The sequence below is a fragment of the Furipterus horrens genome, unplaced genomic scaffold (genome assembly GCF_987537825.1).
Source record: "Furipterus horrens unplaced genomic scaffold, mFurHor1.1.pri manual_scaffold_6, whole genome shotgun sequence".
In the NCBI taxonomy this organism is placed as follows: domain Eukaryota; kingdom Metazoa; phylum Chordata; class Mammalia; order Chiroptera; family Furipteridae; genus Furipterus; species Furipterus horrens.
Genome location: NW_028327176.1, coordinates 91,656,514 through 91,683,841, shown reverse-complemented (window position 1 = coordinate 91,683,841; position 27,328 = coordinate 91,656,514). Strand labels below are relative to the sequence as shown.

At 38.8% G+C, this 27,328-nt stretch overlaps 1 protein-coding gene across 4 annotated transcripts in view; it reads right to left on the bottom strand.

The window, feature by feature from the left end:
- The window catches only part of ZFAND3 (zinc finger AN1-type containing 3), a 347,078-nt gene that overhangs the window by 39,697 nt on the left and 280,053 nt on the right, over nt 1-27,328 (bottom strand). For 3 of the 4 annotated variants that reach the window (XM_090282336.1, XM_090282335.1, XM_090282338.1), the window contains exon 4: nt 21,912-21,977. The exons of the other annotated variant lie outside the window; for it this stretch is intronic. In XM_090282336.1, coding sequence (XP_090138462.1) covers nt 21,912-21,977 — 66 coding nt within the window. The remainder of the gene's footprint in view (nt 1-21,911; nt 21,978-27,328) is intronic. 4 annotated transcript variants of the gene reach the window in all.

Here is a 27,328-nt window from a genome sequence, read left to right as displayed (position 1 = left end):
ACATATGTTAACTCATTTAGCTTTTATAACAAGGCTATGAGGAAGGTACTGTTATTACATGCATTTTTAGGATGAGGCAACTGAGGCACAGGTTAAGTGAATTGCTGAAGATCACACAGCTAGTAAGTAGAGTTGGGATTTGAACCCAGGCAGCCTGACCTGGAGTTCTTGCTCTTAACCACTATACTATCCCATCTCCAACTGTCATACTTGAGGACTCTACTTCTGCTTTTTCATGAGTATACCTTACCATGAAGATGAGTTTCTTCTACTTCCTATGTACAAAGATGCTGCTGTCTCTGGGATGAGGGTGGTAAGGCAGAGCCTGGGCCAGTAAGGGAACAAAAACAAGCACCTCTCTCTGTTCCACTTAGAATCTTCTTATCCAAATATTTTGGTGCTATTTCTCTAAGAGTCATCTATCTCTGTTAGAGAGTTGAATGCCCTACTTGTTCTCTGCTCTTAGAATATGATTTTTAAGTCTTATTCCTCAAACTAGTCCCTTCCTATTCCTGCTAATTCTCCGGATTTCTGTGGATTGTAGTTACAGTATTTAAATTTCATAAAAATCAGCCTTTTTTCCCCTCTCATGTCATTTTTTAAAATTCTGTCCACAAAAGTTTCTTTACTGTTTATTTGTAGGATACAAAAAAAAAATTTTTTTTTCTACCAGTAACAAAATAAAACCAGTTATTGTTACTTGAAATTGTATTTCTTTCAATGGTCAGAAAAGGTAAAACACACCTTCTCACCTTTACATGGGCCCCATAGACAAAAGACAAAGCTTTCTCTTTTCAATCACCCCAATAGCTTCTATGAGCTGCAGGAAGCTCTCTCTCTTTAAAAAGGCACAGGTGAGGGTGGGTAGCCCATAAACCACTCCTGGGTTCATCTGAAAAAACTGCAGCTATGATTCCTGTTTGTTTAGTGTCACTCTTGGTACACTATTTACTTAAAGGGTATCACCAGGAGCTAAATTCTACAAAGAGGTGCTGGTCAGCAGACCTGTCAGACTAGCAATACAGTAGTCATCCTTTGTAGCTGGTACTGGCCTGGCACCACTTCCTTGTTTCAGTTTCTCCATTAGAAGGATCTGTCCCGCCTGTCCAACTAAACCATATTACTTTTCTCATAGATTTTTCAGCTCCTCATTGTAACTGACAAATTATCGTCAACAGATAATCTTTCCTTTTTATAACCTGCTTGGGCATTTTAGAGTTCAACAACATTACAATGCATTGATTTTTTAAATATTACATTTATAGCATCCGTAGAGTACAGAATATGGTAGCAAGGTGAGACAAACAGAGAGAAGCAAGATTAAGAAAGCTAAGAGAAAAGATACACTTCTCAAAGGCCACATGCCCAAGTTCTGTAATTTCTGTTCCCTGACCACAAATCAGATCTATGATAATGAGGGTTCTAAGACCCTTACAGTGCTAAGACAGGTCTTGAACTTTTGTTCTATTATCATTTCCAGTTTTTCCAGAAAACTAAGATCAGCCATGATTTATCTTCATTTATCCAAAGAATAGGAAATGTGTGAGAATCTATGAGGTATCTATTTATCCAGATTTATTTACATATAACTGTGTATAAGACAATACTGTTTTCATTTAGTTTCTTAGAATGCTCAATTAGAAGTTGACTGAAAGCATGGAGTAAGACTTCTACTCACTCTAGTTACATGAGGCCTAGAGATTTTCAAATTATGTCATGTAAAATTATATGACTGTTTTAAGCAGCTAGACATAGTACATATCCACAGACGACAGCCACTTCTTACTGCTGACTTATATTTGAAGAAGGCATGGAGGGAAGGGATAAGCCAGAAGTCTTTAAATAATGTTGTACTCCCCTATCTTGGCCTCCAAAGCATGAATGACTTGCCCAGGGGCTAACCCGATCTAGCCTTAGGTTTCTGGCCAGGAAGACTGAAAATAGGAGTCCTTCATGCAAAACCACTGAGTATGGGCATAGGGTTGGGAAATGGGTAAAGAAAATGAGAAACTAATTCAATATTTCTGACTTTTTGTTAAAAACATAGAGACAGAAAGTCATATAATCTCACCCCTATGAAGCTTAACTACCTTCCCTGTGAGTGTTTTAAAATTTTCCAGTTGTTTTGCCTATCTGACTAATAATGCAAGCCTCTAAGGGGCAGGGTCAGAACCGGCTATATTTAGTATTCCACTGATGCTTAACATTAAATAATAATAACAAGAACCACAATAATAACAACAATAATGGTGATAATGTTAATAATAATAAAGAATAACTCTATAACGAGGAAGAAGTTTCAAATGATGGCAATCTCTCAATGAGGGACTGACATCCTGTAGGCTGTATTACAGGCTTAATGTTAAGGGAAAAAAATGTTAGAATGCTTTTATTTTGCTATTTAAAAAAATCAACTTGAATGCAAAACTAAGTACTGTAGATACTAAGATTAAATATCTGATCTATTTTTAAACTCTTTTGGTTTCTAATTCAGCATTAGCCATACCCAGTTCTCTCTACTTATCACTTAGTTTTTTGCCACCCAAAGTCATGTCTTTTGGCTCATTATTCCCAGAGTAAATCCTTAAACTTATAAATATTTCTGTACCTCATTTTAACTCTCTCTTTTTTTAAATCACTTTTTATCTTCAGTTACAGTTGACATACGATATTATTGTAGTTTCAGGTGTACACCCCAGTGATTAGACATTACGTAACTTACTAAGTGGTCATCCCAATAAATCTCATACCCATCTGACACCATACATAGTTATTAGACCATTACTGACTGTATTCCCTGTGCTATAGTTTACATCCCCATGGCTATTCTGTAACAACCAATTTGTACTTCTTAATCCCTTCACCTTTTACACCCATTCACCCCAAACCCTCTCCCATCTGGCAAGTGTCAAAATGCTCTCTGTACCTTGAGTCTGTTTCTGTTCTGCTTGTTAGTTTATTTTCATTTTTTTAGATTCCACTTGTTGATATATATATATTTATTGCCATTTTATTGTTTTTTTCTCTTTCCTCTCTTTCTTCTTCTTAAAGAAGGAACTCCTTTAAGCTTTTTCTTGTCTGGGAAGCTCTTTATCTGCCCTTCAATTCTAAATAATAACTCTGCTGGATAGAGTGATCTTGGTTGCAGGTCCTTGCTTTCATCACTGAATATTTCTTGCTAGTCCCTTCTTGCCTACAAAGTTTCTTTTGAGAAATTAGCTGACAGTTTTAAGGGAGTTCCCTTGTAGTAACTTACTGCTTTTCTCTTGCTACTTTCAGAATTCCATCTTTTGTCCTTAACCTTCTGCATTTTAATTATGACACGTCATGCTGTCTTTGGGATTCTTTGGGACTCTCTTAACTTCCTGGACTTCTATGTCTATTTCCTTCACCAGGTTAGGGAAGTTTTCTGTCATTTTTTCAAATAGGTTTTCAATTTCTTGTTCTCTCTCTTCTTCTGGAACCTCCATGATGCAAATGTGGGTATGCCTGAAGCTGCCCCAGAGGTTCCTTACACATCCTCATTTTCTTGGATTCTTCTTTTTGCTGTTTTGATTTGTTTTTTGCTTCCTTATGTTCCAAATCGCTGATTCGATTGGCTTCATTTGCTCTATTATTAATTCCCTGCAAATTATTCTCTTTTTAAGTATATTTTATTGATTATGTTGCTACAGTAGTCCCTGTTTTTTCCCCTTTGCTCCCCTCCACCCAATACACCTCTTCCCTCCAGCAATCCCACCCCCCTTAGCTCACGTCCATGGGTTGTGCATATAAGTTCTTTGGATCCACCCTTTCCTATATTATTCTTAACTTCCCCCTGTCTATTTTGCACCAACCGATTATGCTTCTTAATCCCTGCACCATTTCCCCCCATTTCTCCCCCTTCCCCTTCCCATACCTCTGATTCTGTTCCTATTCTAGTTTGCTTAGTTGGATTTTGTTTTTACTTTTTAGATTCTGTTGTTGATAGTTGTGAGTTTGTTGTCATTTTAATGTTCATAGTTTTGTTCTTTTTCTTAAATAAGTCCCTTTAACATGCACTATAATAATAGCTTGGTGATGATGAACTCCTTTAGCTTTATCTTGCCTGGGAAGCACTTTATCCACCCTTCCATTCTAAATGACAGCTTTGCTGGACACAGTAATCTAGGTTGTAGATCCTTTTTTTTCATCACTTTGAATACTTCTTGCCAATCCCTTCTTGCCTGAAAAGTTACTTTTGAGAAATTAGCTGATAGTCTTATAGGCACCCCTTTGTAGGTAACTTTCTGCTTTTCTCTTGCTGTTTTTAAGGTTCTCTCTTTATCTTTAACCATTGGCATTTTAATTAGGATGTGTCTTGGTGTGGTCCTCCTTGGGTCTAGCTTGTTTGGGACTTTCTGTGCTTCCTGGAGTTGTATGTCTATTTCCTTCACAAAATTTGGGAAGTTTTCCTTCATTATTTTTTCACATAAGCTTTCAATTTCTTGCTCTTCCTCTTCTCCTTCTGGCACCCCCATTATTCGGATGTTGGCACATTTAAAGTTGTCCCAGAGGTTCTTAAGCCTCTCCTCATTCTTTTCAATTCTTGTTTCCTAATTCTGTACTGGGGCTGACTGTTGTTTTCTTCCTTATGGTCCAAATCATTGATCTGAACCCCGGTTTTCTTCCCTTCGCCATTAGTTTTGTGTGAATTTTCCTTCATTTCATTTAGCATAGTCTTCACTTCTTCCCTTACATGTTTGCTGTACTAAAACATATCTGTCAAGACTGTGAGCATCTTTATCACCAGTTTTTTTAACTCTACATCTGTTAGGTTTGCTAACTCATCACTTAGTTCTCCCACTGGAACCTTGATCTGTTCCCTCTTTTGGGCCATACTTCTCTGTCTCTTCATCTTGACAGGCTCCTGTGTTTGTTTGCCTCTGTGTATTAGGTAGAGCTGTCATAGTGTTATGTTGTAAGGGGAGGAGTCTTAGATATCCATTTTCACCATGTGGAGGAGGCGTCTGAGAGGGAACAATGTTTCTTGCTCAACACTCACCCCTTTTCCAAGCACTTCTCCCACTTCCATATGGGACTGGTGCCTTTCCAGTTGTTGCTCTGGCCATCATTCCTAGAATGTGTGGGTCTGTGGACTTTCCAGGACCATGAGTGACCTTTAAACAAGTGGACTCTGCTGAGAGACTGGCAGCATCTTCCTCCACCCCAACCCCTACTGGTCTGCACAGTCAGAAGCAATGAGGCTTTATTCTCCCCAGCACTGGAACCGTGTGCAGTGAGGTCTAGTATGGTGCTGGGAGTCCTCCACAGATACTCCTCCCTACTTTTTAAATGACTGTGTGTTTCACTGGCCTGTTGCTGCTGCCACCCTACCACATCCTCTCTGCCCCGGCTCCATCCCTCCCACTTGTCTGGATGAGTATCTCTTCTTTATATCTTTGTTTGTTGGACTTCCATGCAGCTCAATTTTCTGGAACTTCTGGTTGTCTCTAGTTTTGAGGTAGTTGTGCTCCTTCTTAGTTATGGAGGGAGACACGGCGTGTCTGTCTAGATCTCCATCTTGGCCAGAAGTCCTCTTTATTAATCCCTGTAAATTATTCTTCACTTCAGTTAGTGTAACCTTCATTTCAGACGGGTTCTTTTTTATGGTTTATATGTCCTTTTTTATGCCAAAGAAGTTCTGACTAAATTCACTGAGCATCCCTATAGCCAGTGTTTTGAACTCAGCATATGGTAGACTGTCTCCATTTCGTTTAGTTCTTTTTTGGAGCTTTGTTCTGTTTTTTTCATTTGGAACATGTTTCTTTGTCTCCTCATTTTGGCAGCCTCTCTGTGTTTGATTCTATGTATTAGGTAGAACTGCTATATCTCCCAGGCTTGCTAGAGTGGCTTTGTTAAGTAGGTGTTCTGTAGGTTCCAGTGACACAGCCTCCCTGTTCATCAGAGCAAGGTTTTTAAAATCAAATACCTTGATTTTAAAAATACTGAAAAATACTTTCTGGTCTGTCCAGAAGGTATCTAGCCATATACTATGAAAAACAGAGGCATTTATTTCTGAAGAAGATACAAGAAACACTGTGCAAAGGACAGTGACGCCTCAGTCCCCTTCAAAGCAGACACCTGGGGACCTCACACAGTTCTCCCAGTCACCAACAGCTGCCCTCTCCTATTTTCCTGAATCTCGTCCATGGTCTGAAATCTCCTCCCTTTCAAAGGTGGTTTTAGTTTTGGGAGAAGCCAGAGGTTGCACCAAATCTGGGTTGTAAGGGGGATGAGTCACCTGGGTGATTTGATGTTTCATCAAAAAACTCTGCACCAAATGTGATGCATGAGCGGGTATGTTACCATGACGAGGCTGTCAATCACCAGTTGCCCAGAGCCACAGCCTTCTGAATCATCCAAATAGTTTCCACAGAGGAATATTCAAGTTTAATGCAAAATTTGATGTAGATCTGTTGCTCTACTCATTTAGTCATCTTGAATTGAGACGGCCACACAGTACACATGCTCACTCAATGGCGTCTACCGCCCCCACTGACTAGTACAATCAAGTCATCACTGTTCACACATGCGCATTCCAGTCCATTCTCCTTGGCTGCCAGGTTACATCAATGTCATGCAAACAATTCTCATTAACAATGGTTGAACTTTTTCTGGAGAGACCTTGTATTACATCAATGTTAATTTCCCAATTTTGAAAACTGTATTATGTCTATTAAGATAATACCTTGATTTTAGAAAGTACACATTGAATATTTTAGTAAAACAAAAGCAACTTACTGAAGTGGTTAGGAATATGGATATAATACATACATGCATGCCTGGGGATAGCAAGTAGGGGAAGAAGAGAAAAAAATCAATGTTTGATGATGTGGTAAAATGTTAACATTTGGGAGCTCTGTGGTGGAGGGAGGAGTGTGTGCTGAGAATTCTATGTAATCTTCTTGTAATTTTTCTGTAAGTCTGAAATTATGTTTTTTAAAAACCTAACAACTATATTCCAGAGTAGGCATATTTGGAGATGACTAGCTAGAGTGACTGCTGAATTACTTCCCAGAAATGTTGACACTACTTAGGTCTGATGGGAAAGTGCATGACAAAACGGTTGTAGCAGGTAATCAACAGTAAGGCCAAAGCTCATGCTTCTCCAGGTTTGCAGTGAAGTCAACACTCACTTATCTGTAAGTATACTTTAGTGATTAGTCAGACTTTTACACGTCACTCGCTTAGTCTATACTTCCTCTAATAGCAATAAGGACCCATTTTTAACTGCGTCAATTACTGCAACTGCTGTTCCAGGAAGGATGATGATCAAGACCTTAAGATGTGATTTTAATCTTCTAGAAATGGATTTATCAACAGGAGCCAAATAAAAAGTGGATCTAATCCTTGTCAGTTACAGGAACTATCAGTTAATGCCAAGCTGGAAAACATATTCTACTGCAGCTAACACACCCTGTTCAAATCAGTGGTACCTAAGTTCCCTCCCCAAACCCAAATTTCTTTTAAAAGTCATTCTGCATATTTGAACATATATTTCAAGCTGTAATGTAATGACATATCTGGAGAAGAGTTATTCAACTTTCTTTAGAAAAAAGATGCAGCATCCAGTGCATTTTTTCAAGTAAATATTGGCCCACATTCAAGGTAAAAATCTAAAAGTCTGTCTACTATATTCTCTTTCTTTATTCCTTGCTAAAGTAGGATAAATTAACACAAAATCTGAGTTAAAATGTCCCATTTTCTTGCATATATATATATATGTATATATATATATATATATATACACACACACACACACACATGCATTTTTTAAAATAAATTTTGAAAGTGGATATGGAAAAGGCATAATATATCTAATACCCCTTTCCAGCGAGCCAAGAGAGATGTGGTTTATTTAATATTCTGACCTGTGGTTCTGTTATTTGGGAATGGCTTTCTGAAATTCTGTGGGTGGATACTAGTAATGAAACAGAGAATTCAGAGTGGCAGGGAGCATAAGGCCAAATAAGCTTTTATAGCAGTGTGTGCATATGCACTAAAAATAACAATACATATGAAGTGGGAGGCTGGTTAACTGAGCCTACAGAGGCACTTGGCTGTTAAGATAATGAATCACAATATGAAGTCCCCCATGACAAAAATAATTCCAAGGTTAAACTGTCTGATTTTTAATCATAAAGAAGTGAACTTATTGGGCTAAAGTTCTATCATGTTGTTGGTTTGGATGCAACAGCAAGTCTTTTAATCAAGAGTTTAACCAGAAGAAAACTATCATCCTTCTGTGGCTCCTAAAGTGTTTTTCCCCAGAAAGAAGTTCTCAATTTTAAGAATAAAACTGTAGAGAAAAGCTCAGGAAATGTGTCTTAATTTTTTTTAGAAGGCAAACCCGTGAAATCTCTGTAAAAATTACTTTCCACCAATACATACAATAAAATTTTACTTCTAAAACAAGGCCTAGAAACAAAACAAAAAGAATAGAACAGTTTGATCTTTGCAGTTCTGATGCCCACTTTTCTGGGCTTCCTGTCATTCACAGCCATCACCTGTTCAGATAAGAGTCAGGGACTGCTCTACCCTCTTCCCTTGATCTCACTGGCCTCCACTTCCTTTCCATGTCTGTACTCTCCCATCTGCTTGGCTTCCAGCCTTCATTATCAGTTTATGATTCCGTCTCTTTTTCTGAATGGACTATCTGAGTTGTGTGAGTTCTTTCTCACTTTCCTCAATCTTCCCTCAAGTTTCTCTTCATTTTCCTTTCATTCAGATCACCTGGTACCCTCTGTCCACATCTCTATTACATATTGAGGATTTATCAGGTACCATGTTAGGTGCTTTAAATGCACTGTCTTATTTCCCTCTATGATTGGGTCTATTATTTTCACAGAAGAGAAATATCAAAGCTCATAGAGAGATTCAACAATTCTTCCAGTGATGTGGTTGGTAAAAGGGAGCACTGGGATGCGAACCTACATAAACTGCCTCTGGAGCCCACATTCTCAACTACCAACTTCTACACTTCCTTCCCTTCGGGGCTAGGGTTTAACTTGTGTACATTCTCGTCTTCTAGATTTCCAAGAACCACAACATTCTCTTGAGGCTACCCTTCTCTTTTTATCTCTCACCCATGGTTATATCAGAAAGCACAGTCTTGACTTTGTCCTGGATAACTTTTAGATCAAGAGGACTAAACACATTTCCTCTGACCCTTCCCCAGACTCAAGTGAAATAAAAGCACAAAATTAACATGAAGAATGAACCAAAGCCACTGTACTTTTAATAAACTGTGTTTAACATAATTAACAACAGATTTTAACAAATGTCTAGACACTGATAGCAATGGGAATGGGCTGCGGCTGAAGCCTGGTGACTGCAGGGGTGGCAGCCACTATGTGACAAGCAATGCAGAATGAGAAGCAGAGCAGAAAGGAGGGGGTCCACTGAAAGTATATACGCAGAACAACTGTACTAGTCTACATCTCCCATCCTTAGTAGCAGGCTACATTTCCTTGGCAAAAATCTGGATAGCTCTTCTATAAAGAAAGTGAATGACCCATCTAGGCAAAGCTCTTTCTATACCGTCTCACATTAAGTCCTCCTCCTCCATTTAGGAGCCTCAACAGCAGGCTCTCAACCTCCTCACAATAAATCCTGCTAGGTAAGACTGCTACCCTACTCCATCCCACACAGAGCCCCCAGTAGAAATTCCCATGAAAAAAGAGACATGGTAGACACTCTCTCCACCCATTGAAACTCAAGAGAAAATCAAGCTGCACTAGAAGCATGGAAGATAAGACTAAGACAAATACAAAAACTGGTCTAAGGCAATCACAGATAAATCGGCAAACAGAAAAGTACAAGTCTAATCACTAATACATTCAGAAGATATTACTATATAATATTTATTATATTCATAAATAAGAATGGGATACTGTGAAAAAGAAACCTTCAGGGGACAAGAACAATCTCACAAAGTATGACTGTTAGAAGAAGGGTTGTGCTCTGGTTGGCATGGCTCAGTGGATTGAGTGCTGGCTGACAGCCTCGGTTCCCATGCCGCCACCTCCCCCCCGTCCGCCTGCAGCTGCCTGGGAGTTTCCCATGATAGTGGGGTGCATAAACCCGAGCTCCGTTTGGTCTTGATCAGCCCTAGACTTGCAGCTGCGAGATAACGACTGAATTCAATAGTTTCTTTTTTCTTCCTCCTATAAAACAGCCCCTCCTTCACTAGGACCCCAGAGTCAGGCCATTCGCGGCACGGCTTCCTCCCCGCTTGCTAATTCCCTCAATAAACTTCTTTTCTTCTGCTTGCTGCTTCCTCATGGTTCTCTGAGCAACACCGTTCTTACACTGGCCTGTGAACTGAAAGGTTGCCAGTTCGATTCCCAGTCAGGGCACATGCTTGGGCTGCAGGCCAGGTCCCCAGTTGGGGGCGTGTGAGAGGTTACTGATCGATGTATCTCTTGCACATTGATGTTTCTCTCCTTCTCTCCCTCCCTTCACTCTCTCTACAAATAAATAAATAAAATCTTTATTTAAAAAAATTAAGAAGGGTTGAAAGATAAAGCAAATATTACTCAGAACACAGAGGCCATTGAAACTATGAGAAAGGAATTAAAAGAAAAATCTCCAGTTTAGCAGGTCCAATGTCTGTATTATAGAACATCTAGTCCAGATTGGAGCAGAAAGATGGTGGGCTCCAGGAGGGAGATCTTGAGTAAAAAGTATAAAAACAGGTTAGGAAAAAAAGTGACATAAAACCAAATATTGCAAGGAAAAAAGAGGCAATTACAAATGCCAAGAAAAGTAAGTGTATGAAAGTTACAATCCAAATACAAAGCAAACTAAAATGTGGCATGATTTTTGAGCAGTTGATGAAAGATAACAAAAAACTAATTTGGCTTTGATGTAGGAACATTCTCCTTCAGTGGCCCAGGGACTGTGACATTAGAGCCACAGAAAAAGAAATCTATTACTAGCAAATAACATGGCTTCCTGGCTGGGAATAACATTGACAGAGTCATAATAATGTAAATGCCACTTAGTGGCTTTCAATTTTTGGGAACAACCTATGGATGGAACATGGAAGATTTGCTTGTGGCTATAGGTCTGAACGTGAAGTTAAAAACTGTGATAAGTACAGCTGACAGGAACTATGACAAGGAAGTATTTCTAATCAGAGGTACTAGTTCCTCATCAAGAGATGGTGCTGAAAGTTGATGGATCAAGAAAGAGAAGAATAAAAACAAATAACACAAATACCAAACACTGAGGCGAGAAATCGTGTGAGCTAAACCCTCTATTTCATACCAATTGATATCTAAAGAGTAGGGATACCAGAATTTTTTTCTTCCACAGTTATAATCCACAGGATAAAAAATATTAAAACAGAAACTGTTAAAGAGAGCAACTGGCCAGTTTCGTGGAGTGGGACTGCCTCTAGACTATTACTTTCTCTTAAAAACTATTGTGTTACGATTTGCTGCCACATGTTACTTTTGAAAAATGAAAACGTATAATTGAAAAGGAAGAAATGAGCACCACTTGTTCCCTTTTTGCTCTTTCCTTTTGGGCTAAATGTAGTAGCCAGAGGAAGCCTTCCTTTGGCCCCATGTACACTTAAACTATTCAATGACAGTTTGGATTAGCTACTACTTAAAAATCCTATTTTCCCTCCTCAGTCCACGGTAATCCTCTCCTTACAACCTCAGTTTTCTGCTGCTACTTACAGCTGATGGCATTATCTAGTTATTCAGAAAATGATGACCTTCTAGGCTGCCTTCCCTAGTTCATCTTGTCTCGGCCGTCTATACATGAAAAGAGAAAATGTACTGATCTATCTCTGTATCTCTTTCCATATACTCTTGAAAGGAACTAATGCTTCTAGGTTTCTGCTGCCAAAGAATCCTGCTTTTGTCTTTCTTCTATTTCTCCTGATATTTTCTAGCTTTTCTCTTCCCATGTACCTTTCCTTTATATCTTAACAAGGACAAACTATTTCCCTATCCTAACTACCTCCATACCAATAAGTGCCTGACCCTGTTTCTCCCTCCAACCACCACTAATTGGTTTTTAATGGCTCACCTAACTCCTTAAACTGAATGATTTCCATCTGCTGCTGCTTTTCTCTCTTTGGTATGAAGTGCCTCTGTAATGGCCTCTCATCAGGCTTTTAATCCCACCACGTTACACCAGGCTCCTTTCAGGATTTCAACGACCTTCTGCCGGCCACAGGCACCGGCTTCCCTCAGCCCTCCTGTTTCCTGGCCCTGCTTCTCGTGCATCTTTCGTGTTCCTGTATGAAGCTTTCTCCTTCCTTTAGCTTTGTCAACTTCCTGGCTTTTTCCCCAGCCCCTAAGTACAGTCCTTAGCTCCTTGTGGTTCTGTATTCATTCCCCTTACCCACTTTAATCTGTTTCTAGTCTGATTTCCAAACTAGGCCTATTTTTACACTTTTCTACAGGACTATCTAAAATAACCTAAAATTTATCTTATCAGGAACTGAAAATAGTTTCAACCAGTGTTTCTTCCCACTCTTTTCCCTGCCATCAATCTCATCTTTCTTCCCTCAGTTCCCCATGTTTATAACTTCACATTCTTTCTTCAGGCAATTCAAATCCTGTTGCTATTTTTTCTTAATGTTTTTCTCATGTTCTCTCTTCCTCCATTCTACTGGCCACTACCCACAGAACACTGTGTGAATAAATGGGATAAGCAGGAATTAATTATTTGGTAAGTCAAATATGACTTTATATGCAAAAGTGAAAACCCATCCACCGTAACCCAGTGGCAGGACATTTTATAGACTGAAGGACTCTCCTGTAACATTAATTCTTAGTTTATCTGGTTTGTAATATTGATATGTGCCCTGGCTGGTTTAGCTCAGTGGATTGAGCGTCGGCCTGCGAGCTAAGTGTCGCTGGTTCGATCTTCCGGTCAGGGTACATCAGAGAAGGAAAACTCTGACTCCAAAAAACCTCCGCTGCCTTGCGGCATACCTCTTCAGGGGAAAGGCTAAGGGAGTAAACCCCGACAGAAAATCCGGAGCCGGAGTCCCTAAGGCGGTTTGACGTTGTAGTCAACACCGGCAACTCCTGCGGCGCACCTGAACCCAAGCTGTATCGACTCCGTCTTTCCCTTGGACCCTTCAGCTGCGAAGAGAGGGGGGGTCTGCTGCATGGGCAACAGCAGACCCTCCATATTACCCTGCCCAGGCTCTGTAGCTTCAGCGTCATCGCAAGATGTCGATTCAACACGGGAGGAGACAGATACCATGTCACTCCCGAGTCGGACTGCACAGCCATTCTTGGCGGTGCAGATAGACTCTGAAGAAGCTACACCATCGTCTCTCGAGACGGACGGCTGCCGACGACGAATATTGATATGATTATATATCAGGCTTCTTTAAAATGAGGTACACCTATACATAACTTAAGGCATCAAAGAACTCCATTAAAAATATATAATTTTTCAAACAGCAGAAGTCTTCTGATAGTTCTGAATGCACTGCATAAAGGTGTATTCATTTAAAGGCACAAGTGACAAACAACTGTACTACATGAATGCTCATAAACTCCTAGACTGGAGACTGGTATGTAAACCCCTTTGAAAGCATTCCTCTGTGGCTCTGCTACAGAAGTTCTCCTGTCTCTAAGATCTAATTGCTGTGATTTAGTGAGGTCGATTGACCAAAGTTGAAGGTTACTCAAAAGTACTACCAAGTCATTTTTGCAGTTTTCTGTTCACTAAAAACCACAGTCCTACTTATAGACGTTCCCTCCACATTCAAGTATTTCTTTATCACTCCTACTTATTCTAAGGAACTAAATTCTAAGCATTCCACCAGGAAGATTAATTCTTTAAAAGAGAAAGACAACATTAGTATTATACTTGCTCATAACGATTAGCATAATTGATCCCTCCTGTCCTCACTTTTCAAAACAAACATTAGTTACATTTCTTGCTCTCTATAGCTGAATTAGTTGTATTTATGTTTCTGTACTTATTTTGTTTCTGGTATAAGCTCCCAGGGGCAAGATACATGTTTACCACTTCTTTTGCATGTCACTACAGAATCCACTACAAGATTGTCACAATGGTCTTTGAATAAAGTACTGGACTGGCTGGCTAACAGTACCTCAGCTGGTCCTATAGTCCACATAAACAATCACTTCTGAAGGTGTGATCTATACTCACAACAGCAGGCAACACAATAAGATTACGGCTTTACTCGGCAAGATTATGAAATATTTCTGAATTGTCTTCACAAGCCTCAGAAGCTGACACAGGTATAAGGACGAAATGCCAGTCCACCTGCTGGTAGGAGAGGCAATGGGACTATCTTCTCAGATAGATGAGCAAGCAGGAAAACGGATAACATAACTTGTCTTGGAAGCAAGCAGCACGATGAGGCAGTAAAAACCCATCAGCATACATCATCCTATCATGGGCTAGTGTCATTCCCAGCCTTTATTAGCCCTCACTGCATCAGCGAAAGTCCCAGACACTTTATCCTGTTTATAATTGCCGATGAGCAGTAGTAAGGCCTCCATGCCTCAGCTCCGTCCGTTCCACTTCAGCACCTACCTATTAGGTAATAACTTTTATTTACAGCCTTGTTTGATGCGCTGTGCTATTAGCACAGCCAGGAACTGGGTAGGGCAAAAAGGAAAGAAAAGAAGAAGAAAAAAAAAAGTGTCCTTAATGGGCAGTATCATTGCAAGGCCCCAATGATTTATAATGCAGCTTTGTGGCTGTTCTATCTTGCTCCTTCTGGTAAGACTGCTTTGGAAAAACTACAATTCTAACATGCTGCCCTCTAACAGGCACACACATGCTATGGAGCAGCACCTGAAAAGACATGCCCTCCCCAGACCCATCCCTCCCACCAAATAATCCGAAAAGTTTCAAAGGAGGAGAAGGGTTTTTAATTCTCTTGATATCCTTTTTAAATAATGTTGGCTCAGGCATTTTGCCCCAGTGGAGAAATAGAAGAGCTAATTAATGGAAGTTCGGGCTTTCTCCTTGGTAAGAGTGCAAGCTATGGTAAAACAAATGACCATAAAGGCAAAAACCTCAAGTTGTAACTGCACTCAAGGATCCAAGCAAACTGAATTAGCACAAAGCAAGGAAACCGGGAGCAGCTCAACACCACAGCCTAGGCTTCTCATATCCACACACACCGAAAATAGCAATAAGCCTCATCACACAGTCTTTTCCTTTTTATGCTAGAGTGCATTTTTATCCTTCAAGTGCAAAAATTCCTCTTGGTAACACTGGCATCCTGGCTTCATATTCAGTTATATCAGCCTGTTCTCAGAGAGGAAGCCGCTGCTTCTCTCTGTGAAGACCAAGCAAGGCCTGTAAAACAAGACAATGACTTCAAGTTCAGCAGACTCACATATTACATGTCTAGCTAGCCTGTAACACGAACACAGTGACTGGTGGTAATGGGACCTCACTCTCATTCAGGGGCACAAATGAAAAACAATACATTTTCCCCAACCTTTTCTGAAATCTATACATTGTATGAGGTGCTTTTAAACTCACCTGCCATCATTTACATATTGAGATCAAATCATCTAACTTTTAGTGCCTTGCTACCTCATTTTAGTCTTTAATAGAAGCAACAACTCAGGCAGATTAAAGTTTTTACAGAAAAAACCCCAAGAAAAACTATGTAGCACATTATTTCCCTTCCCCAGTTATCTACTAAATGGCCCCAAACCACATGCTGTCAGCAAACACACACTGGGATACCATGGTCACCTATGCCTCCTTTTTATTTTTTTTCATGGTAAAACATAAGATGCACCTTTTAGATTAGAAAAATTATTGCAATACTGCCAAATATTTGGTATTCTTTTTACCCCCCCACCCCAGAAATCAAATAAAAGCCTTCAGGACACAAGATGATGAATGCACAAGATAAAACTTTTTTAAATACAGTCATACCTCGGTACTCGTCAGCTTGAACTCGTTAAACCCTGTACTCGTTATATTTTGATGAGAAAAAAATGTGTCAGCACTTGGCACTTGTTCGGGACTCGCTGCACTTACTAGAGCTCGTGTGAGTCACGACGCTGCCCCGCAAGAGAAAATGCTTCGTTGTTTGGTACTCATCGGCCTCCACACTTGTCCTAAGTCCCGGAACAAATTAACGAGTACCGAGGTACCACTGTACTTTTTCCTTGCCATGACAGATTTACTGTTTTGATCTTTCTTCAATGGTTACATTAAATGCTAATAAAAAATGAAAGGTTGATATCTTTCCTAATATTCTCCTGATGGGAACTTGCATATTACATAAGGAGGTCAAAGTTTTATCTTTCTGTCTCAAATGTTGATACTGCAGACCGGAAGGAGAAGCTGTACCTTAAGGACCAAAAAAAAAAAGAATTTAAAAAAAGAACTGAGTTATACAGTTGAACCACACCCAAAGCTACCTTCCTTTAAAGCTCTAGGGTCCTTCCTAGAAGAGTCATTTACAATGTGTAATACTGACCAATACAGTTTGTAGTCACTGACTCGAGTCTCTAGGATTAAATGTGCTGGTTGAAATGTTTCCATGAGTATTGACACTACCAGGAGATAAAACACACAACTGCAGGTATTTCTAAGATTTACGGGGCCACCTCTGATTTAACACTGCCACCCTTTAGCTTCTGAATCAATTTAAAAGATCTTATATAAACCTCATGATAACATAACAACAATGAAACATTCCCCTTTAAGTGGCTTCTGAACACTGGTGGGCAAGTGTTTAGCACATCAATCTTCTCTTAACTCCCAAGTGAAAGGGGGTTTATTCTCTTGTCTTTATAAAAACAGACAAATATCACAAGCAGGTTGCCTGAAAGAAGTGATATTTAAAAACAAAAGGGGGGTGAGGGGGAATGGAAACAATGAACAATACAAAGCTATCTAGTTCATGTCACTGTTCATCATGCTGAAAGGAAAATAGGTGACCTAAAGATAAGCATGTGCTTTTGGAACAGAACGAAAAGGGAAAGGGAAGGGAAAGGGGCAGGGGCAGGGGCAGGGGAAGGGGAAGGAAAGGAGGGAAAAAAGCAGGCAAAGGACATATAAATTGAATTAAACATGTTTGTTATAAAGTGGGAAGATTATATTTTCTGGAAAAACTTGCCCTGGTGTTTAATGGGAGTTTCTAGTCCCATCTGCTTTCATCTCAGGCAATAGTACAGCTCCCTTATGACCCCACAAATGGCTATTTTACTTGAGAGTCTACTAACTATATTCACATTTTCAACAACAAAAATAGCATTTTAAAACCACCATTTTTCAAGTCTATCAGAGAGAATACTGTTTACTCAACATATTTGCTGGAAGAAGAGCAACAGTGAGTATAGATATAGTAGAGCAAAATTCTGTAGACAGTACCATCAAGTCTGTAAGCTTGTTTATGACTTTTTAATTTTAACTTCAGAAATAAAGGGACTATAAAATGGGGGCGGGGGGCTAAGAGGGCAAATAGGGAAGGATCAATTTCCTTTTTTTCATATGCTAAAAAGTCTATCCCTTGATATATTCAACCCACAGCCTAGAGCTAAGAATTGGTTAATACTCCACTTGGAAGGAGTGGAGTCCTTATGTTAGTCACTGTTCAAGGATCCCATTGGAGAGAAGCTATTTCTTCAAGGAAATTTAAGATAAGACATGGTTCTGGCTGTCCATCACACCTTAAATTTTAAAGTTCACCAATAGCAAGCTCTAATAAATAAAATACAAAATAACTCCTTTTGCTTTGACTCTCTGCAAATAAGTCTTATAAAAAAGTTATATAACATGACTTTAAATAAAAAAAATTCTAAGAAAAGGTAACAGGCTTCCCTCCTTTTCCACAAGGCACTATAAACATAAAAATATAACTTCCTTAAGATATTCACCTAAATACCCAAATATCTTCCAAATAAAGTTGCCTCCAAAGGATGACCGCAGCTCAGATTACATTTTGGTTTAAGGTATCACTTGATAGTTAGAAAAGATGATGGACAAAAGGTGGTTTGTTGCCAAGGAACGTAAACTCTTTTCCTTCACAATATTCTCACTCTTGGCAGGAATATTGTGAGAATTAACAAGGGAACGTGTAAAAGAGTCAAAGCTCTCTGAAGAAATATAAGCTCTCTCTAGGAATCTGAAGGTGTGATATGCTGTAACTCTCACACTCTAACCAAAGCAACCTGGGACCTGCCAGCCTTTTTCAACTCTGCTGACTACAGATATCCCAGAACTCTACAAAGCCACACATACCATCACTTAATTTTTCTCTGCTTTAAATACCAAAATGATCATGTTGCTGCTGTTTCTTTTTCCCATCTAAAAATTACTGAGTTCAACTGTTAATAGTGCTCTGTGGCCAAAAGGCATGACCATCTAAAGAAAGGGCTTCCTCACCTAGTTCACAAACACACACTGCTCTTTCATGTGCCACTACTACTCCTTTTTGCAATCTGCTCCTTAGACTTACAATTAACACAAAGCAATTTCTTAAAGAGTTCCCTCTCTCACTTTGATGGTTGTAGATCAGCCACTGTACACTGCTTTCCACCTGTCTAAATTACAATACATTCTGATCAACAGTAGTCCCTTGAAACATAGAGATGTTTATCAACCACTCAGGGTTATAATTATGGACCTAATGCTAATCTACTAAAAAAGAAAATGAGCTGTTGACTAAAAAGGTCACAACCTTTTTTTGAGGGTATACTCCTACCTAAGATATTTGGCTATATACTGTTAATATGTATATATTTATATGTGCATTTGCTAGTTTTAAACTGTAAGTATGGACTAATACATAATTATAAAATGAACCTGCAAAATAGAAATTTTAAAAGACTGAGATAAAGAACTTCTACATTTTCTCCCCATATCTCAGAGACTGTACATTATACACCCTTCTTCAGAGACCACCGACCTAAAGAACCACTACATGATTATATTCCAGCCTAAGTATCCTTTCCCTGACACATACCGTGACTAAGCTGGAAGCTGCTTTAGGTCCAACTTTATATTGAATAGATTAACTTGGAAGGAGTTGGTAAGATCTAATTCAGATTAATGGAATAAATGATAACACTGTAAGCTAATTATTTACGGATCTCTACGCCTGAAGCCTTGTGCTCCAGATCTTTGGGAGAGCTACTGTTACTGTGCACCTCATGGTAGAAGCACCACAGAGCGTGTGTTAAGAGGTATGAGTCCTTTCTTGAGGAACTTAGACATAAGGAATATAAAAAAAACCCAGTAATATAGCACTATAATTGATGATGATTCCTAGAAAATGCTCAGAATCCCCACCGTGGGCAACCTGCTGACACCGAGACACACAGGAAGATGGAGACAAAGATAGTGAACCTGCGGTTTTTAAAGCAAATCATTCAATTTACTCTATAAATCAGGAAGCTCTGTCCTCCAGGGCCAGGGCCATCATTTAAGGCTGAGGCAGTAAGGCTGGCTCAAGAAGCCGGAGGGGACATAGAGAGGCTTCTTCAAAAGTGCAACAGGCTGAACTTGATGGCCTGTAATATCCAGGCTGAGAAATCTCAACTCTCCTTCAGGCTTTTTAGAAGATGACCTGTACATTGCATTAATTTCCTCCCAAGCCAGAAATTCTCAATCTTTTTCTAGTTAAGAGGTATGTAGTCACCAAAAAGAATGCCTGAAAATGTGTGACTGAGGGCTCAATTCCTTGCTTATCATATCACTTTGTGGAGACCTAAAAATATTGCCATCAGTTCCTACTATAATACTGAAATGCAACAAAGAATGTGATTAACATAAAATCAATTAATGAAACTAGGCTTAGCAATGGATTTTGATACTTCTAATCTACTCGCCTTTCCAACTAAATCACCTACTGATGTATTAGCCACAGCATTTAATGGCTGACCACTGTATACACATAATCTTTAACGGTAAGATTACACTATAATAGTAATTACCATTAAAGATGTATTATGTAAGCTTCATGTGTATTATTTCTTACATCAAACCTATGAGACAGATCTATTATCCAGTTTATAGATAAAGAACAAATTTTGAGATGTTAACTTATTTACTTAAAAATCACATTTTGTAAGAGGCAAGGCTAGGATGTGAAATCAGATCTGCTTTTAGAATTCATATTTTAAACACTCATTACATGCTGTATTTCTAAATCTGTGCTTCTCTTTCTCCATATTTCATTCAATGATATACTTTTCCACTGTCTGGCTAGGAGTATTTATAATACAATATGATAAATAGTAACATGATGTTGTGCAAAACAACACAGGCCTTAGTATATGAAAGATCTGTGTTCAAGTCCTGGTTCTACTACTTACTAGCAATATTACCCCAGGAAATGTACTTAATTTTCTGAGTACCCACTTTTGTCATCTGTAAAAGAGGAATAACTCTCTTGTAGAATCATTCTGAAGATTAAATGAGCATGCATGTAAAGCATATTGAATAGTGTCTGGTAATACAGTTAGCAAGCGGTGAATATTATCATTATTTTTAGATACATAAATCTGTATTGGAGGAAAGAGAAGAAAACAGATCTGCCTAGAAAATGAAGGACACAAGTACATGATAAGCAAAGAATTTCTACCAGTGTCAGTGTCTAAGCTGAGCACAAGAGCCTCTTTCCTAAATCTCTACAGATGGCCCGTGTGCGAGAGGCCCGCTCCCTGACCACCACCTGAACAGCCGGCAGTGCTAACAGCAACCCTTGTCCTGAGGGCCGAGGCTGGGAGGAAAGAAGACAGATTAAAGTGCACTACGCGTGTGAAGTTCTGGACGTAAAATCTAAGGGCTCTGAATGTTTTCAAACTTCAGGCTCTGACTTCCACTGGCTGCTCAGGACGGTGTCTCACTCCAGGGCACAGTCCTCCTCCACCTCCATCAGGAACCGCCCAGGGCAGCTTGGGTGCTGACGACAGCAGGGGTAAGAGCAAGCCAGCCCTGCCTCAAAACTGGTCATTTGGAACAAAAGAGTAAAATCAAGTTCCTCAGAGTTCAATACCTGGAGGTTCCTTAGAGAATGCTCAAGGACAGGCCTTTTTGAGGTTTAGTATCAAAACTAGGAGCATTTAAAGGGGCTGAGGTTTCAGTGTTAGTCTGTACACAGGAACAGTTTGTGCTACTTTTCCTGAAAAGTTAAAAAGTCCTTTTTAAGTTATGAAAAATACTTTGAATGTGACCTTTTGAAAAACAATATAATTATTTTTACTCTTCCAAATATAATCCTTGAGATATTTTAAATAGCAGGAAGCATTATTGGAAAGGCAAATATCGTTTAAAAGTAAATTAAGCTATAGGCTAAGGAAGCAATGGCCATTATGACTGCTTTAAGAGAGCTACAAGATTCATGACTTCATATTTAATAAAAATGTCACATATGCGCAAAAATTTCTGGGAGACCTCATGTATCTAAAAAGAATAATTTTAGCATATCCTATGGCTTGAAGAAAAAAGAGAATGTAATTTCCCAAAACTTCTAGGATAGTCTAACAGTCAAGCTACAACACTGATTAATCTGTACTACCACTGCTTTCACTCTACAGTCCCCATTATTTAAATAACGTTTTTTAGTAAGTCCAAGATGTAGACAAATTAGCCACATGCGAGAAACTGGACAATGTATGTTTCATACTTTAATATTCTTCACACATTAGAAAGTAGGTAAATTGTCTGCCTCCTTTGTTCTAGCTGTCAGCATTAACTCAGTCAATCTGACCTCCAAGAGCATCACTTCAACCTCTGCTCACATGCCACTCTCAATATTAAGCACATAATAAACCACTTCAAAACTGATGGAAGAAATTAAAGAGCACCCTGGCAAGAACACCACATTAAAAACAGTAGCTAATTTCTGTGAAGGATTCAGATAAGAACGAATCCAGATAGGAGCATGATGTACATACCTGTACCACAGGATCTTTTGGTAGGTGTGATTAACGAGACATGAGCTGTGTCTGTGCATGGCCCACCTAGAAACAGAAAGGCAGGCACATCAGTCAGGACATTTCTGCTCCATGCCCATAGCTGCTATCTTGGATAAAAAGAAACCTAAAAATGCAGGATCAACCTGTAAGTATACATAAGAGGGGTAGTAGAAAGGATGGAGAAGGTGGTACTAGTGGTAGGTTAACCTTAGTTCAGCAGTTTAGATCTATATTCTTTCTACATTAGGACATGCTTTTCATTTTTAAAAAAACTGTGTCTCACATAATGTTAAGAAGTTAAAGAATAATATTTTGACTAGAATTTCAATCCAGGGGAGAAGAAATTACCCACAAGTTTGGGGAGATGAGTATTTCCACAAAGCATAAGCAGGAAGTACTCTCTCTTAGGCTGATCTCAGTGATCACCCCACCTTTGAATTTATTTCAAAACTAGCCTTACATAAGGCTGGGGTGTGGGAGGGGGTGCCTATGGAAAAACAAACTGCTTGTCAGAAGAAATAAAGATCATTTTAATATACAAAGAAAGCATTGCTGACCAAGAAAAAATGTCTAGTTAAATTATAAGAATATGCTATGAAGAGGGCCTGCATGGAATCTTTTGAAAGCTCAGAGATCTGATGGACAGGTATAATTCAAAAGTATGCAAAAGATATATATATATATATATATATATATATATATATATATATATATATATGAAATATATGTATGTATGTGTGTGTGTGTGTGTGTGTATATATATATTAGTCAGTTGGTGGGTAAAGGCTTGAAAAGCAATGATTCAAGACCCCCAACAAATTCTTAAATTGGTATTGATATATACCTCAAAATACCCCACCAACTATGCCCTACCTTCCAAAATAGGAAGTTAGTGTATAAACATAAAGACCAGCAGTTCTTCATATGCCCTAGGAGAGGCAGTGGTGATGATCATAAAGGAATAGAACACACAGGCAAATGTTACACATATATTTTGAAAAGGCTCCCCAGGTGACTATGACTAGCAAAGGTAAACATGGTTAACTGATAGAGTGGTATGTCACCTATGACAAGACTTTATATCATTGAAGTTACTCATTGATATGGAAAGAAAGATGAGAGAGCTCTGAGACCTATTCCTAGAGTTCATGCCACCAAGATCCATGGGTTTAGGGACCTGGAAATCCCACTTAAGAGTTCACTGTTAGTCCATGCTTTCCTGTATCAAGGCCATAACAGCAGCAAATCTTAGTAGGTGTAAGAAGCCACAGAGGAGAATGGAAAAAGGGAGGAAAGACTAAGTAAGTACATAGTTAATGTCAAAGGGCACTTAGCAAATTCCTACTATGTGCCACCATGGGTTAGTCTAATGCTCAGGGAGCTTATAAGCTTGTTAGGAGGATAAAATTTGTGTAAATAAAGAACGATACATGACAGCAATAAAGAGCTGGATCAAAAATCATCAAGTGTCAAAGAATATGGAACAAGTAATGAATGCTAAATGTAACCCAGAAGAATATTCATCACTGGCCAGCATCAACTGGAAATACTCCTCAAGAATTTGAAAATGAAGTAAGAATAAATTAAAAGTTAGAAAGACCAAAAGAGCAGGCATTTTTCTACAGATGTCACATTCCCCAGAGAAAGTTTAACATACTAAAATCCCAGAGATCCAAATGGGCAACCGTGACGTGAAAACAAGCAGCACGGAGAGACAATGAACTGCAGAAACCCTTATACAGACCCCACACCTTTGAGAATTCTCTTCTGGGAACTACCTCTTGTAGCTCCATAAATATGCTATAGCTTCTGCTTCCATGAGAGTTTGTTTTTTGTTTATTTGTTTGCATTCTTATTTCTGGGAAAAGAACAGGCATTTGTATAAGACTCAGTTTAAGTCCTGAACTCTTCAGTTTCTTTAACAAAAATTGGGGATAGCAAAACTCCCCATAAGCCGCAGTGTTGATGAGAATCACCTATACAAAAAGACTTCATAAACTATACAATTTTATATTATGTATCAACACTTTCACCAGATTTTATGCTCCCTCGGGCCAAGACCTACTTTGTCATCCACTCTTGGGTTATGACTCTGTGGAGATGGGGCACTTAAAAGCATTCTTTAAGACCACTGCAAACTGCTTGATTTAATCAAGAGACTGATGTACATTTATTTAAAAATTTTAAGTGAGGTATAACAATAAGAGAATAAAACACTAAAAGTGAACAGATCTTAAATGTACACCCTGAAGAGTATAAACATATATACCTTTTCATAATGACTATCATATAAAAATTTTAGAACATTTTCAGAATCCAGAGAGTTCAAGGGAACATTTTTAAAATACAGATTTCCAGACCCTGACTCTGGAAATTTTGATGCAATAGGTTGGGGCAGTCAAAGAAGGAGATGAGTGTACATTTTTAAACCAGCTGAGCACAATGTAATATTAATAGCCCAGTTAGTTCCAGTCTCTGATAACAATTTCTTTAACTCCCAGCTCAATATCTGGCCACAATCACCGAGTTTCCACAACACCATGAGCTACACAGAGCACAAGGGTCAATAACAGCTTAAGCACCAGAATACTTTTTTAAAAGAATATAAAATAATTCACCTAGTAAAATTATGAGAAGGGAGAAATTGGTCAAATCAAAACCCCCTGAAGAAATTTGGCTGGGACCCATGAATTAATACTCTCATGCTTACAAATGCAAACTTTACTTCATCTGTACGTTTAGAGTTTATCCTTTGTAAAACTCCTAATGAATGAGTTTCTGTAGGTTTGGCAAATATGCAAATAACTTTAAAGCCACCTACCATATCTCTACATACATCACCATGAAACTGATCTCCAGAGAGCTTGTTAAACTAACAACCCAATCCAATATATTCACTACATTACAGTCAAGTACACAGAGAACCAAAGCTGAGCTAAAACAAATTGATAGCAAGAATAACTGGCAGTGACATAGAACCCAGCTCTGATCATTGTACAATATTATAAACAGAGAGCTTTCTATTCAGTTTGGTCTGGCAAACTATAACCAATGGAACTCTTAAAATACCAAATTCTTATACTCTCAAATAAATTAAGTAGCCACAGGAGATTATGATATCTACTCTTACAGAGTTAATTCCAAATCAACTCTATTAAAATGAATACAGGAAATTACGGGCCACTCAAGGGGAACCTTTTATTATTGTCCACAATAATAAAAATATAACATGAGTCCCACGTGGTTATAGCAACAAATTAATTTTGAGAGTTGATGGTAAGGGTCAAAGTCATGGCATCTGCTCCATCAAGAAATGTTGTTGGCTTTTTTTTTTTTTTAACTAGGCTAACTAACATCTGAGAGAGGGGCTGGCAATATAATCCCATAAATCACTGTAAACTGATGCTTTTGGCCTTTCTTCCTCTTCCTCCCAAGCAGCAGGGTGAACAGAGCTAATAACTTATGAGAAAGGTGAGAAAGTCTCTTAATTAGTGGGTTCTGTTGGTGAACAGAGTGTGTGTGTGTGTGTTCAGTGAGATTAGGTTGGAAAAATAAATATATTTCTAAGTAGAGAACGATTCACATCATTACCTTCTAGCCTATATTAGTGGCAACTGAGTTTTGAATAATAAGTTTTAGATTTTTAAACATTAAAAAAAAAAAAAAGCATAGTTCCTTCCTTAATCTGATAGGCTTTCTGGGGATTAAGAACCAGATAACAACATTAACCAACCCAAACTAACTTTCAGCCAGTTACCACGAGCTTTTGCTAAAGCAAGTTAAATATCTGAATTTTTTCAAGTTTCTTCATTACCTGAAGATATTTAATAACAGATTATCATTTGGCATTTGATATTACATTCAAAGGACTTCTTCGTAAATTTCAACAATTTATAGAGTCTGGAATTTACAAGTTAATAATGTCTGCGGTAGCTTGTGGTTTGTGATCAGAAGTCTGAATATTCACTCTATCTTGTCGTCTAGGGATGTTTCTATTCTTGTATTAAAGCTGTCATACATAATGTAGCACTATGGATCACATTTGGAATTCCACATGAGAGCCATGAGATGAAATTCTTTAGCTGTATTTCCAACAACTAGAAATCTTTGCAGCGTTTGCAACACGGTAGTGGATTTTCCTGGGAAAACAGTGCTGATTTCAGGCCTTTAAAGTTGAAGACGGGTCAAATCTACACACTAACTTCACTGTAACCTGCAAAACCAGAAGAACTGAATAAAGGCATCCCCATTAACTATCAACACTCACAATTCAAGTTAAAGTAGTTTTTTTTTTCAAGTATATTTTATTGTGTTGTTACAGTAGTTCCAACTTTTTTCCCCTTTGCTCCCCTCTGCCCAGTATCCCCCTTCCCTCCATCAATCCCACACCCCTTAGTTCATATCCATGGGGCATGCATACAAGTTCTTTGGCTTCACCCTTTCCTATATTATTCTTAACTTCCCCCTGTCTATTTTGTACCAACCGATATGCTTCTTAGTCCCTGCACCATTTCCCCATTTCTTCCCCTCCCTGCTCCCAGCTGATAACCCTCCAAATGATCCCCATAACTATGATTCTGTTCCTATTCTGGTTTGCTTAGTTGGATTTTGTTTTTAATTTTTAGATTCAGTTGTTGATAGTTGTGAGTTTGTCATTTTAGTGTTAATAGTTTTGATCTTCCTTTTCTTAAGTAAGTCCCTTTGACATTCCATATAATAATAGCTTGGTGATCATGAACTTTAGCTTCACCTTGTCTGGGCAGCACTTCATCTGCCCTTCCATTCCAAATGATAGCTTTGTTGGATAGAGTAATCTTGGATGTAGATTGCTTTTCATCACATTGAATACTGCTTGCCAGTCCCTTCCTGTCTGCAAAGTGTCCTCTGAGAAATCAGCTGACAGTCCTACAGGCACCCCCCTGTAGGCAATTCTCCACCTCTCTCTTGCTGCCCCCCAGGACTCTGTCTTTATCTTTCATCTTTGGCATCTCAGTCATGATGCGTCCTGGTGTGGTCCCCTCTGGGTCCAGCTCGCCCGGGACCCTCCATGCTTCCCGGACCTGTATGTCCAACTCCTTCGCAAAATTTGGGATGTTTTCCTCATTTTTTTCAATTCTTGCTTCCTTGTTTTGCACTGGTTGACTGTTTTTTCTTCCTTATGTTCCAAATCATTGATTTGAATGCCAGTTTCCTTCCCTTCACCATTGGTTTTGTGTGAATTTTCCTTCATTTCATTTAGCATAGTCTTCACTTCTTCCCTTACATGTTTGCTGTACTAAAACATATCTGTCAAGCCTGTGAGCATCTTTATCACCAGTTTTTTGAACTCTACGTCTATTAGGTTGACTATCTCCTCATCTGTTAGGTTGGCTAACTCCTCCACTTAGTTCTCCCAC